Source organism: Cajanus cajan, chromosome 5, assembly GCF_000230855.2.
Source record: "Cajanus cajan strain Asha chromosome 5, NIPB_CcT2T_4, whole genome shotgun sequence".
NCBI classification, from domain to species: domain Eukaryota; kingdom Viridiplantae; phylum Streptophyta; class Magnoliopsida; order Fabales; family Fabaceae; genus Cajanus; species Cajanus cajan.
The window spans coordinates 59,631,066-59,645,539 of NC_138521.1; the positions used below are offsets into that span (position 1 = coordinate 59,631,066).

Here is a 14,474-nt window from a genome sequence, read left to right on the forward strand (position 1 = left end):
AATTCATAAAAAAATATGATTAATTTTATTTCATAAGTGGCTAAAAGTAGGTGTAAAAAAAAAAGTGGTTACAAGTAAATAAATATAATTTTATATAATTTTCAATGTAATCTTATAAAGCCAAGTTACTGCTGTTAAATATTTTAACAAATATTAAACACTTATAAAGTCAAGTTACTGCTATTAAATATTTTAATAACTTCATGACAATGTTAACTACTACTTATTATTATTATGTAAAACTAATCAGTTTTATATGTACATTGTTAATCATATGTGAGGGTTAATAATTCAATGACAATTTTTTAATCACTTGTGAGCCAAAATTAACCATACTTCTGACATTGTTAATCATGCATTAATAGTAGATTATATATATATATATATATATATATATATATATATATATATATATATATATATTTGAATTTAATTCAGTCAAACTTAATCAAGTTAGATTGAATTGTCTGTAAATTTTCTTTTAAGTGACTCAATCCAACTCAACTACAATAAAGTTAAGTTAAACATTTTAAAAAAATTAAAATAATAAAAAATATATTTAATTTAATTTTAATATATAATTTAAAGTACAAACAACATTATAAGAATCATAAGAGAACTCGCAATCATCTTAAACAAACAAATATTATGATGTTAACATAACAAATTTTAAATTAAATACAAGTAGAATTAAATTATTTTTTTAATCTCATGTCTTTTTCAATTCTAGTTTTTTTTCTTTAATTTGTGTACATTGATTCAAGGCAAAGTTCAATATAAGTCCATTTAAAGATCATTATGTGTTGTACTATGTGTAATATTTTTAATTTAATTTAATAATTTATTATTATTATAGGTCAAGTTGATTTGAGTTCATTAGATTGCAAATTTCTTGACCTGTTATCTATCTCAATTATAATAAATTAAGGAAAAAAATTACCCAAATTAACTTGCAAAAATGTAATTGGACTAATTTGAATAGGCTGAATTCATGGTCCACTTATGCCACTACTAAAAGTTATACTTAATCTTTCTCATAATAACTATTAGTTTAGACTTTGACACACAAATCAATAACAACAATAAATGTATCACTATTATTTGATATAATTTTACTCAAATTTTTAGTCATACGTACTCTCACTATATGTATTTTTTATTATTATGGTAATTAAATAATTCATAAAGAAACAAATAAAAAAAATTAATATTATACTTTAAATTTAAAACATCATTCATTGAATATATATTTTGGGACATTTTCTAAAAACTGAAGTACTAATTGTGGGACAGAATGAATATTTAATACATAATATCATTAAATTTAATTCAGAATCAAAATTTAAATTTTGTATTATTATATGTTAAATAAATTTATATTTATATATTTTAAATTTATAATAATATTTTTTTTTATATTATTATATCTAACATTTATTGCAGTGATAATAATAAAAATGAAATAAGCACTAGACAAAAAATAAGGATAAAATATATTTAAATTCTTCCATTAAAGATCAAAATTTCTTTTAAATTTATCGTTTTTTAAATTAGCAATTAAAACTAATTTTAAATATACTCAGTCGCAAACTCAAACAGCATTGAGATCTACTCACAGTCCCTACTTAAAATGCCCAAACTAATCGCGATTGAGTTTGACAAAATCAGTTTAAATCACGCAACTGAATACAGTATTACCGTGTATTAAACAGCGTCTAAATTTCTTCATCCTTCGCAAGAACCAGTCTCGTTTGCTGCCAAGAACTTGTATCCAGAAAATAAAATCTATAATTCATAATTCATGATCATAACATAACCTTGTGAACTTGCAAGGTTGACACTTGAAATGTAAGTAAAGCATGAGAAGATTCTACAGAATCTACACTGTATGAAACCCTAGTTGAAAGCAGGCCTTAATTACATTATGATTCCGTCATTTAACTGACACAAACAGTAACATAAACATTATAAATACTTCGTAATACTGCCTTGAAGCCTACAACAACCAAAGTATTAGTAATAAATTCATTCTCGTATTGCGGAAATACCAGAGAGACCACCACAGGCGTTGGAGCAAAACTTGAATACTTTAGAAAAAACAGTTCAAAACAGCATATCTCAAGTACAAGCTTTACCTCAAAACAAGTAACAAGGACTGCAAAACTATTAGAGTCAGAGCATGATTGACAAAATTCTAATTAAAATCCAATCTCAAAGAAAATTAACAATATGCAACACACAAAATCAAGATCATATTCAACAGCATGTATAGATTTTATTCAATAAAATCAGTGCTAGTTTTACCGGTTGATAGACAATGGGAAGTTTTTAATAGCATTATGTACTATCACAACAAGAAAATATTGAAATATCTATAAATAAAAAAAAAAGCGTCGATCAATAACTGGCGTAAATGTCAGTTAATTTAAGATGTAGTATCGATTTTTTCAACACTAAATTTAAATTGAGTTTAGTATCGAGAAAGTTGATGTTATTCTTTAAATATAGTGTCGGCTTTTCTGACACTAAACTTAATTTATATTAGGTTTAGAAAAGTCAACACTATATTTAAATAGTGTCAGTTTTTTCATACTAAACTTAATTTAAATTTAATATCGAAAAAGTTGACACTACATCTAAAAAATAATGTCAATTTTTTTATATTATACATGTTTTGAGAAAGATAAAGATAATTTTGTCCAATCTTATATACTCATAATGTGTCGTGTTGTAGTTGGTTATCAAGCTTAATACATTAAGGGTTCATGATCGAGTCTCGGCAATGCTAAGTTTAGGTGAATAAATGGTAAGCTAAAAAAAGTACAAGCGAATAAATGGTAAACTGGAAAAAAAATTAGGAAAAAATAAAATAAATTTTGTGTCGGCTAGGTCAATAATAAAATTATTAAAATAAATAAAATTATTAAGTTAATATCAAGTATCAACGTAGTGTTGACTTAACCTACAATAAAAAATTAAAACAAATAAAATTATTATGTTAGTGTGTTGACTTAGTATCAACTAAACTGATAATAAAAAATTAAAATAAATAAAATTATTAAGTTAATATTAGCTATACTAACAATAAATTGACTAAAAAAATTTATTTTTTGACAGTTTGATCGATAAAAAAATTAGTATCAACTTAATTAGAATCAATTAAAAAATTCACAAATGATGGATAATAAATATACTTTTATGTCAATTTTTGTTACTTTGAGTCGATTTTTGACCCACTCTAAAAAATAAAAAAAAAACATTCATGCGTGTGTGGCCATCATATAATCAAAGAATTCTCCATTGCTTTATCTTAGGAGTTAGGAGGTTAAAGTTCCATGATTACTTTATCTTAGGAGTCAGGAGGTTAAAGTGTGATGAGCGAGTGACACTACTATATTTTATTTCTTAGTTATATTTATTAAAATATTATTATATATTAAATAAATAAATTATTTTATAATATATTTTTTAAAAGTGTTACAATAAATAAAGTAATATTTTTATTTTTTAATTATTTTTAAAATTAAAATTTTATATCGAATAAAAAAATGTCACATATGTTATTTTGCAAGATCTTTTGAAAAATGTAATTATAGACAAGTAATAACTTTTTTTTTAATCTCAATTTATTCTTTTTAATTGCTTCTAAAGTTAAAGTCTCATACTGAATAAAAAAATATCACATAAAGAGTACGTATACTCATCTTATTATATCTAATTGTTTCTCGTAATTAAAGTCTCAGTAAATAATAACTCATAAAAAATATATATAATCATATGATTATATTTAAGTTAAATGAACTTTGATATATGATCAGTGATGAGTACTTAAGAGCAATGTTTTAAAAACTGGATCGGACCGTTCGGTCGGACCGGTTGAACCGAGAACTAATGGTCCAGCCGGTCCGAATTTTGAGTTGAATCGGTTATGCATTCAACCCGTTTTAAACCGAGAACTGGTCAGTTTTCCGGTTCAACTAGTAAACCGGTGGGTCAAACCAGTTCAACAAAAAAAATTAAAAATATTTTTTTTATATTTTTTATACAAAATAAAAATAAAGATAATTTTAAATAAGATAAAATTGAAATTTAAGATAAGATAGGAATTTATTAAAATTTATAAGTATAAAATATATTTAACATGAATATTTTTTTAGAAAAATTAATAAAAATTGAGTCATGCGGTTCAATTAGTAACCTACCGATTCAACTTTTGACCCACTAACTCAGTACTTTAACCAGTTTGATGACCGATCCAATTTTTAAAATTATGTTTAAGAGTGTCTTCAACCTTCTTTTTAAGAACTTATAAGAATTTATAAGACATAAAATATAATAATCGATAACAACATCTATATTAAAACTAAATATTATTTATAAAATTAAAAAAAGAAAAACTTAACAACATCATTAAAATGTTATAAAAATATCGTCTTGATAATATTTGACAAATATTAGTTAATTATCTAAAAATATTATTAAAGATCTTTAATAATATGAAATATATACAACATTTTGACAATATATTACAAAAATAAATTAATAATATTCATATATAATTAAATAATATTTTCGGATATTATTAATAGTTCTTTATGTTGTGTGAATGCACAGTCAAAGAAAAAGTAAATTATATGTAATAAAAAAACTCGCCTTATTAATGATAAAGGTTCCCTGCATTATTTATAATGGAGTAATAAGTAAGGCAAGACAAAGACAAAGAACGTTAAGTACATAAAAGCAGTTGCTGAGTTGGGAATCAAAAGCAAAATATGGAAAAAAGAGAGAGAAAGCAAAAAGAAAAAAAAAAACAAACCCTGAAGAACTGCTATGCATGGCATTTGCAACAAACACGTGCCAGAACCGCCGTTGGCGGTTTGAGCACATCAATAAACGGTAACTCTATGCATTCATATTATACACTTCTCAGTCGGTCACAGTACGTGGACCCTGCAAGCTTTCTTTTTATCATTATTATGCTATTATTTAAATTATTATTTGATTATTTATCTATTTCTTTTGTACTATAAATAAAGGATAGCATTGAAAGAGACATAACATTGAACAATCAGTGAGAATCTACTCGATCTGTTGGACAGTTTCAGAGGATTCAGAAGGAATAGCTTCGTATATATTTTTGACTTAGAGAGAGGGAGTCATAAGCTCCACAAAACTGCAAAATACCCAGTTGAGCTTTCTAGCTCCTTCTAAATTCGTAAGCTTTTCTTCCAAAGTTCCAATTATCTCTCTTCGTCGTTTTCAGCTTGTTCGTTTTTGATTGATTTTTTTTTATCTGGTGAATTGCTCCATTTTTTGTTGCTATCTATATTCCTGTTCTGGGTCACCACTAAAAAAGTATGTTCCCAACTTTTATCCAAACATAACTCGGTTCGTGAAAATTTTGAGTGTTATATTCTCTGTGGTTTTCCATTCATTTGATACGATATTTGCATGTTTGTTAAGGGTATTCTTTATATTTGATGACTATGGCATACGTTGGTAGCGAGAATTTTTTGACATAGTGGAGTCAGAATCACTGTTGTTTAACTGGTTAATTGATATGCAATTTTATTTTTTGATGGAAAGGAAACCAATCGCTTTTCTTCTTTTGGTGATAATTAGGTTCATCATTTCCATTCAAAACAGTGGAGTTCATCCTTTAGGGTTTCAACGGACGAGCGAAACTCGTGTAAGCAGGAGAACCAATTCGTTTGCAATACTTTTCACTCGATGGATCTCTCAAACAATAAGCGCCAACCAGAAGGAGATGAAAAGCAAGTTGTGTCTAGAAAGTTGTCCAAAATTTCAGATGATCATAAGGATGAGGAGGATACGAAGGTGGATATGACTTCTCTAATCCCTTTCCAGTACCAAGGGAATGATCAAAATCACTCACCTTCGCTTATTCCCCAACTAGGCCGAGACATCTCCATGAGTTGTCTCCTACGATTGTCAAGATCTGATTACGGATCAATTGCCTCATTGAACCGAACTTTTCGATCTGTCATTCGGACTGGAGAACTGTATCAGCTCAGGCGAAAAATGGGTATCGTAGAATATTGGATTTACTTCTTTTGTGACATCCTTGAATGTGAGGCATTTGATCCAAATCGTGGTCGTTGGATGCACGTGCCTAGAATGGCTTCTAATCAATGCTTTATAAGTATAGATAAGGAGTCGTTGGCCGTTGGTATGGAACTTCTTGTTTTTGGAAGGGAAAGAATGACTCGTGTTGTTTATAGATATAGTATTTTGACAAACTCCTGGTTATCTGGCCCAGAAATGAATGTTCCTAGACGCTTGTTTGCATCTGCTAGCCTTGGAGAAATTGCCATAGTGGCTGGTGGTTGTGATCATCGCAGCAAGATCTTGAGTGTAGTTGAGCTTTATAACTCAAATACCAAAACGTGGGAGACTCTTCCAAACATGAATAAAGCTAGGAAGATGTGTTCTGGTGTTTTTATGGATGGGAAATTTTATGTCCTTGGTGGGATTGGAGAAGGCCGTACAATGCAGCTAACATGTGGTGAGGAGTTTGATTTAAAGACAAGAAAATGGCGCGAAATACCCAACATGTTCCCTCCTCAAACTAGAGAAGTTGGGGTGGCTGAGAGAATATTCATTACTGAGGCACCTCCTTTGGTTGCAGTTGTAAATAATGTATTGTATGCTGCAAATTACTTACAGTGGGAAGTAAGGAGATATGTTAAAGAGAGGAACAAATGGGTCACCATTGGAAGCCTTCCTGAGGGAGCAACCTCTTTGAATGGTTGGGGATTAGAATTTCGGGCATGTGGAGATCAACTAGTTGTTATTGGTCTGGGTAAAACGGCGTTTGAAATTAATTCTTGGGTACCAGATGACGGTGCACCACATTGGAACCTGCTTGCCAGAAGAGAATCAAGGGGCTATGTGTATAATTCCATAGTGATGGGATGTTGATGTCTTTGGTTTTTGATAAATAAGGCTTTATGGATTTCTTCTGAATGGGATCAACAAATCATTACTTTTCAAAGAGATTGGTTCTATCTCATGGGGATAATATTTGCCATCTCTTTTGGGGGAAATTTCAGATTTAGAAGGTTTACAGATCAATTAATGTTTCCTGTTTTTTTTTTTTTCTCTTTTATTTGTTCGATCGAAGTCTTTTCCTTTAAATGACCAATAGAGCCTTTGGAAATGTTGGCATCATCTAGGCACAAGTATTTGAATAATTTGAGTTCTTGAATCATGTTGCTCATGTTGACAAGTTTAATAGAAACAATGCAATTGTAATTGGTCTTGGCTAATTAATTTCATCTTGTTTATTTTCCCATGCATGCAATTCTTTTTATCTGGCTATTTGTCAAGGACTAAGTCTTCTAATAGGGAAACTTGCATCAATGTAAATGGAGATTCACTCTTTCCAGTGCAGTAAGTTATGAAGTAATTTTTTGTCTTTTCTATGGAGTGTGAATTTGTAACCTTTCAATGGTAAACTAAACAGCTACTAGGTGCATGACTTTTATCTTAACATGCTTTGCAATCTCACTTAATTAAGGGCGTTTTGAGCTTGAAGCATGGACAATGCATGTATAACATATACTACCTTGCACCGAAATTTAACCTTTTTTTTTTTTGGACAGCTAAGAAAAATTTCATTGAAAAGGTACCAGTGGTACCAAAAAGATAAACAGAAAAGTGTACATAGAACCAAACATCAGTTCCGTGAATAGAAAAAAATAGAAAAGAAGTAACCCCTTCACAACCCTTTACTACTGCTCTATTATAAACCCCACTCCCATCGTAGCTGTCTTCCACCTACACTAACACATCAAGCCCCTAATCTACATAAGCATAGACCAGGATTGCTGCACCATTGTGAAAAAGTATACTGGAAAGTCTTTGTGAAGGATGACAACCACCTCCAACTGTGAACCAGAATCTCTTTCACCAGACTATCAAAACAGAAGCTGTTATCATTGAACCTGCATAGGTTCCTTGTCCTCCACACTGTCCAAGTAGTGACCAGCCACACGGTACGCCAATATTCAACTTGTACACAGTACGCCGAAATTTAACCTTTTATTAACTATTTAGTCATTGAGACTTCATATGATATCAAGGATCAACTCTAAAAGCTTAGTTTGTTAGGGGTGGATTGACCCTAAAATCCAAGTTTTGTTAGAGGTGAAGACTCTTGGATGGTTTAATTTTATCTCTAATAAGATTTTTTCTAATCTTTCCCAATTTATTTACACTACCATTCTTCACCTCTCTCATTCTATCATGTGAAATGACGTCAGAAGAAAAAAAAAAGTAGGAATAGTATTTTCTCGTCTTCTATATATTTTAATATTCTTTCTAATTAAGCCTTTCAATTTTTGATTATACCTCTAGTAGAATGAATTGCAATCTCCATAACTATAGAATATTTGTAGATTGGGTGCATTCATTTGCTATGAAAATAAATTTAAAAATATATGATCGTTGTCTATCTCTTCTATTATGTAGAGTTTAAACTAAAATATATTTGTAGCATTCCCTTCTAATTTTTTTTTCCCAGAAAACACTACTGTAAAAGTATTTTCACGTCTTTTTGTTTTAGATAATAGTGTATACAACTAACCAAATTATGAGAATGTTTTCAATTTGATTAACTCTAAAAGGCCAAGAAATTATAGGATACAGGCTGCCAGATGGTTTGTTTAATAATAAGGCAAATAGGTATAGCTTTTTATCCTCTTCCGGTTGAGCCCAACATTTTTTTTTTTTGTGTAAAAGGAATTTTAATTCAATGAACTTGACACGAGGGAATGTGTTTTTCTTATTCAACAAGGCAAATGTTAAGGAAATTGGAAGCGGAAATATATGATCAACATTGCTATATATGTTTGCATTTGTGTTTGAAGATGTGTATGCTACTATTTTTCAAATTAAAATCAACTTAAGAATCACAAGAATTGATTTTGAAATTAAAATCAATCAAATGTGTAATATTAATGATTTAATCAATCTATTAACCAAGCGTGTAGTTCAGTGGTAGGAGTTTATCCGCGCTTAAGCAAGGTGAGGGGTTTGAATCCTGCCTTATGTATGTAGCCACGTTAAATCTTGAGACTAGCTATCGCACCATTTGAAGTGCCTTCAACCTAATACTCCAGAAACGAATAAAAAAAATCTATTTTATTTTAGTGTTAATTGATGTTGATCGATGTTTTAAAAAATTCGTAGATATTTAAATTAGCAAAATAAAAATAAAAAATAAAATAAAAAATTAAAGAGAGAGAAACCCTAAGAAAATGTCTTCTTTATATTTTAGTTGATTATAATGTTCGTCAAACAAACTCAAATAGTCTGATAATCAAAATTGATTATCAACTTAATGTTACCGATTATTTTTCCGGGTGTTTCATGCATATTCTCTTTGTACTAACGAGCAACACTATGATGAATAGGTGTGATCAGTTCTTTTATGACATCTTGATATTGTTTGGAAAATTGTTCAATTTCCTATTCAAAAGATGGTTTTGTTTGGTATCATTTGCTTGTTTGATTCGTTTGGTTCATTCTAAATTTAAGAGACGACATTGTAAGTTACTGCTGGGAACCATTACAGCGGGTTAATTTGCTATTCGGTTGGACCTTATTTTATCATTGATACGAGAAAAACTTCTTGCTGTGAAACTTATTTGTTAATTGCATTGATTTTTTTTTATTTTTATAAATATGATTGCAATCTCATTTACATCATATGATAACTATGGACATTGCTAGTTGTTTATTACCTCGTGTAGGATGCAACTTTGAGAAATCGTTAATGAAAATAACATACGTGATAAATGACACTAGTGCAAGATCTTCAAATATGATACATGATATTAAGTTAATCTTTTAAAAATAACATATATTAAAAAAATTAAAAATAAAAAACTTTCTTGTAATATATGTAATTTTTTGAACAGAAATATACAAACCATGAAAAAATCTAAGCGACTCTTTCTTAAATTCAAGCGATCTTTTCGTAGACGTTTACCTCGATCTAATCAGGAGACAGAATTGATTATAAAAGCATGGGTTTAATTAGTCAATTTATTAGTGAATAAGAAAAAGTATTATCAAAACACATAAATAGATTAACCTTAAAACAATAATAATTAATTACGATTGCTATAAAACTTAGGATTGTTAATTTCGATAATGCATGCCGACCTGTCCGAAACTCCGAACCGATTAATTACAGGTAAACACAATACATTTTTGGATTAAATTAATTTAGATTAATTTAATAATGGGAAATTCTATTTGCAGGTCTATTTTTCTCAACGCCCCTTATATTTTTGTAAGAAAATATTCCAAAATACTCTCGATCGCATACATCCCCCGTTTGTGAAAACTAATCTCTACCAATTAGTGAAATCATAGCTTTTTCGGAAATTAGGTTCTGAACAAGTATGTTTTGAATAGAGAAAGTACAAAAACAAGGAAGGATGATAAATAAATAAATAAATATATATATATATATATATATATATATATATATATATATATATATATATATATATATATGTGTGTGTGTGTGTGGGGGTACAATTCTTTTTTTTTTTTTTACATAAGGATGACAAATAGAAATTTAGTAATTTACGTAAGTCATTTATTTATAAGCCATGGGCCAAAATAAATAAGCATCCTCACGTGTTCTAATTAGTGGGTGTAACACTTTTAATAATGGATAAAAAGATTTTTTATTTTGATTATATATATATAGACCACATTATAACCTTTAATGTCAATTATCAAAAAGTTGAAAATGAAAAATATTAACTTTTAAGTCAATTATAAGAGTAAGCCACATTTTAATTTTTAGGTTAACAATGAGACTTCTCCATTGTGTTATTTTTCTCTCTTTACATTCTTTTTTTTTTTCTTTCGTCGTGTTTTTTTGTGTTTCATTGTTGTGCTCTTTTCTTCTCTTTTGTATTTTATTATTGTATTTTTTTTATATTTTCATTACATCTCTTCATATTCTGTAGTTGTGCTATTTTTCCTTTATTGTTGCATCTCTTTACACTTTGTCGTCACTACATTTTTTGAAATTTTAAAATACTTTTTATGTTAAATATTATTTCACTTCTTGTAGAAATTTTTTTTACATTGGATGTCTTTATACTTGTCATAGACGGGTTAGGGTCAAGTGGTTAACTACAAATTAAGTTGACCTTCCTTGATCTTTCTATATTAAATGAGTAAATATTTTTCACATTTTTTTTCATATTTATAATTTTATTGTTATTTAATTGTTATAATGTGCATATTACAGTTGACATAAAATCACGATCATAAAAAATTCTTTAAGAACAAGGAATCCACACTTGAGGATTGAGCACAAAATTTAAAAGACTTTTACAATTATTGATACCGAAATGTAAGCCCCACATCACACAACAAAAGTGAAAAGTGTCTTGGTTGGCTATCAGATTAAGAGGTGTGTTTGTGGGGTGTGATGTTGCGTTAGTTACACACAAGATAACTTTTTTAGAGATGACATGGAAAGTACAAGTACAAAACACTATAGTAAAGGAAAATAGTTTTTGAAGAGAGGCTCACCTTCTCGTGTGTATTTTGGACCGATAAGAAAACTGTCACAGGGTCATGTGGGTGGTTTACATCATACATTTCACCCTTCCTCTCGTACTTTTTGTCTTTGTAGTTTATACTTTTGTATTTGTTCTTTACTTTCACAAGTGTTTCTTCTCGGTTCAAGGTATCCCCTTAAACTAGTCATGATGAATACCTGCACAAAGGGAGAAAATAGCTAGATAAGATAATCAAACGAACATGAAATTACACTAGAAATCTTGGAATCTTGTTAACTTTGCAGGAAAAAAATTTGTTTATGTACGTAATATATTATTTGTCTTCTTGTCCTAAGTGTGTTTGTTGCCTTTGATGGAGTTTTATGGTTTTTCCATTGAAGTTCAGCTTATATATACTCAGTAATATATGGGGTAAGACATTTAGTAAAAGACTGCAGAACCAGTGTTACGCAATTTAGGAAGTCCTTAAATGAACTCATTAAAATGTATTGATGAATAGTAACATTGTGAAGTGGAGAACCATTTTTAATGAGAAACAAAGTGAATTTATTTCTATAGTACAAAAAATTGTATCCCTCTATAAAGTTTAAACGGTTAATATTACAATGCATTTGGATTTAAATTAACAATAGATGTGTTTTTTCCTTGTTAAGTTTAAAAATAAATTCGCTTTAGACTAGTGGTATTTTTCTATGGTTATATTGGATGAAAATACGCTTTGGATGTTAGTCACTCTTTCTCTCTCCTTGTTTGTCTTCCATTTTTCTCATTCCTGACCTTTGTAGGGGGTTAATGTACGTGGTGATTGTTGTGTATGCCAAATTGCCAATGGATTCTTCATTGATATAGCATCATTATATTTGTGTTAATCTCTCTACATATATATATGGCTATTGAATGCTCAAGCAGTTATGTTAATTATTGATTGTGTAGCCTCTTGTTTAGGGTTACAATTACATACATTATAATATGGGATGTGATTTCAATGAGTTGCCATTAAGCTATCATCCGATGTTAAATGAGTCACCGTCTCAACAACTCGTACTCATTCGTAGACCTAGATTTATATTAAATCTTGAAGTTTGTTTTATATATATTTGTATTTTGTGCTTCGTTTAAGTCTTAATTAATTACATTTATTTATTGTGATTATCTTGCATGAAAGAAAGCTTAGATCTTGGGCCTAATTATGATGCGTATTAATAAATGTCTCAAGTTTGTCCATAAACATCCAAAGATATGGTTAATTATGTATATAAATGTACGTAGTTAATTTTATGAGTGGTTCTACCATGGGTGCACCATTACTATTAGCCGTTTGATATTAAAGATATCATGCACTCTCTGTATTAGAATTTTTTTTCCTTTCCTCTCTCCTTCTCAGTTGCTATCTTTGGGGTTGTTGTCTCCTCTCAAGGGTCATATGGTATTGTTGAGAGTCTCGTCGATAAGGTCTGGCGATACCAGCGAGACAAAATTGAACAGCAAAAAAAATAATAATAACTCCGTGCGGATGGTACAGAATATTGTTGTGAACAGTTATACATCTAATGATAATGGTTAACATAATTGGTGACCGTAGTCTTTTAAGGTAAAGTTAACCACTACTAAATATTTCCTTAATTTCATTACAACATTAACAACTCATAAAGTAAAACTAACTGGTTAAGTTTTATGTGTAGTGAGCCACATGTAATAATCAATTAATGTGAGTTTGGTATGCTTGGAAAATTAGTCCTTTCCTGTTCCATAGATGGTTTTAATTATATTGTTTGGTATGCTTGTTGTTTGTTTGTTTCTAAATTAATGTGAGTTCATTTTCTCTATACCGCTTATTTTCATTTTTTGTGTGAAAATAATATTCGAAAAATAGTCTCCCCCGTTTGTTTCTCCTTCACTTTGCACCCCCTTTACGTCTCGTTTACAGTCATTGTTCTCTTCCCCTCTCTCACTTTTATGTTGCCCTATTCCTTTTATGGATCGTCGTCAATTTCCCATTTCCCTGTTGTCTCCTGATAATGGGAGAGAGGAAACTAATATCTAAAAATATTAATATTTTAACACTTCTCGGAAAATTAAATTCCAAAAGCCCTATATGTAACATTCAATCTTTAACAACTGAGAAAAGGAACATCCATAACAATAAAAAATGCCCATTCAATGTCTTTGAAAGCAACAAGTTATTTCAATTTCATCCTCCGGAGTTAGAAACCTCATCAATTTTGAAAATTAGATTTTTTTATGAGTTATGAAAATTAGTTTTAAAATTATATTTAATTAATATTTTAAGAATTATCTCTACCAAATAGTGAAGTTATGATTCGGAAATTAGATTCTGAACAATGATGTTTTGGGAGAGAAAATAAGCAAAAAAAAAAAAACAAAAAAAAACAGTGGAATGGATGAGAAATAGAAATTTAGTAATGGATATTTTCTTCCTAATCCCATCATTTTTCTTCATATACCCACTCTTTAGAAATTTTTCAGAGGCACCCTTTCATATCATTAACATTGTCCGACATACTGAATCCAAAATGTTAAAAATATAGAAATTAAAAATGAAAAACAAATCCGTAACTGTAAATAATGATTGAATCTACTTTGATTTTAACCGAGAATATTTGATTTTACTGAATAATAAATAAGTATAAGATATAAGAAAAGAAATTAGAATGCGAATGAGAATAATGAAACTCATACCCATTCCATTTCATTGTCATTGCTCAAATTAGAATGTTTAACATGTTTCGAACCCACCCTCCGAGTTAACCCGATTTGTCAACCTATCTACAATGGCCTTTCCGAAATATAAATAAAACAAAAGAATTATTTCTAAATTGACAGTCCTCACATAGTGTGTATAAAGCGAAAATAAAAAATGCTAGAGACAAGACAAAA

At 29.2% G+C, this 14,474-nt stretch overlaps 1 protein-coding gene across 1 annotated transcript; it reads left to right on the forward strand.

The window, feature by feature from the left end:
- Positions 1-4,387: 4,387 nt before the first annotated feature.
- On the forward strand, positions 4,388-8,588 carry LOC109809709 (F-box/kelch-repeat protein SKIP11). The gene is made up of 2 exons (XM_020373092.3): positions 4,388-5,215; positions 5,623-8,588. The coding sequence occupies exon 2, from the start codon at positions 5,731-5,733 to the stop codon at positions 6,940-6,942; it is 1,212 nt and encodes a 403-aa protein (XP_020228681.1). The 5' UTR covers positions 4,388-5,215; positions 5,623-5,730; the 3' UTR covers positions 6,943-8,588.
- Positions 8,589-14,474: the final 5,886 nt, after the last annotated feature.

Coding starts and splice junctions, on each gene's coding strand:
- LOC109809709 (XM_020373092.3), top strand. CDS start 5,731: ATGGATCTCTCAAACAATAAGCGCCAACCAGAAGGAGATGAAAAGCAA.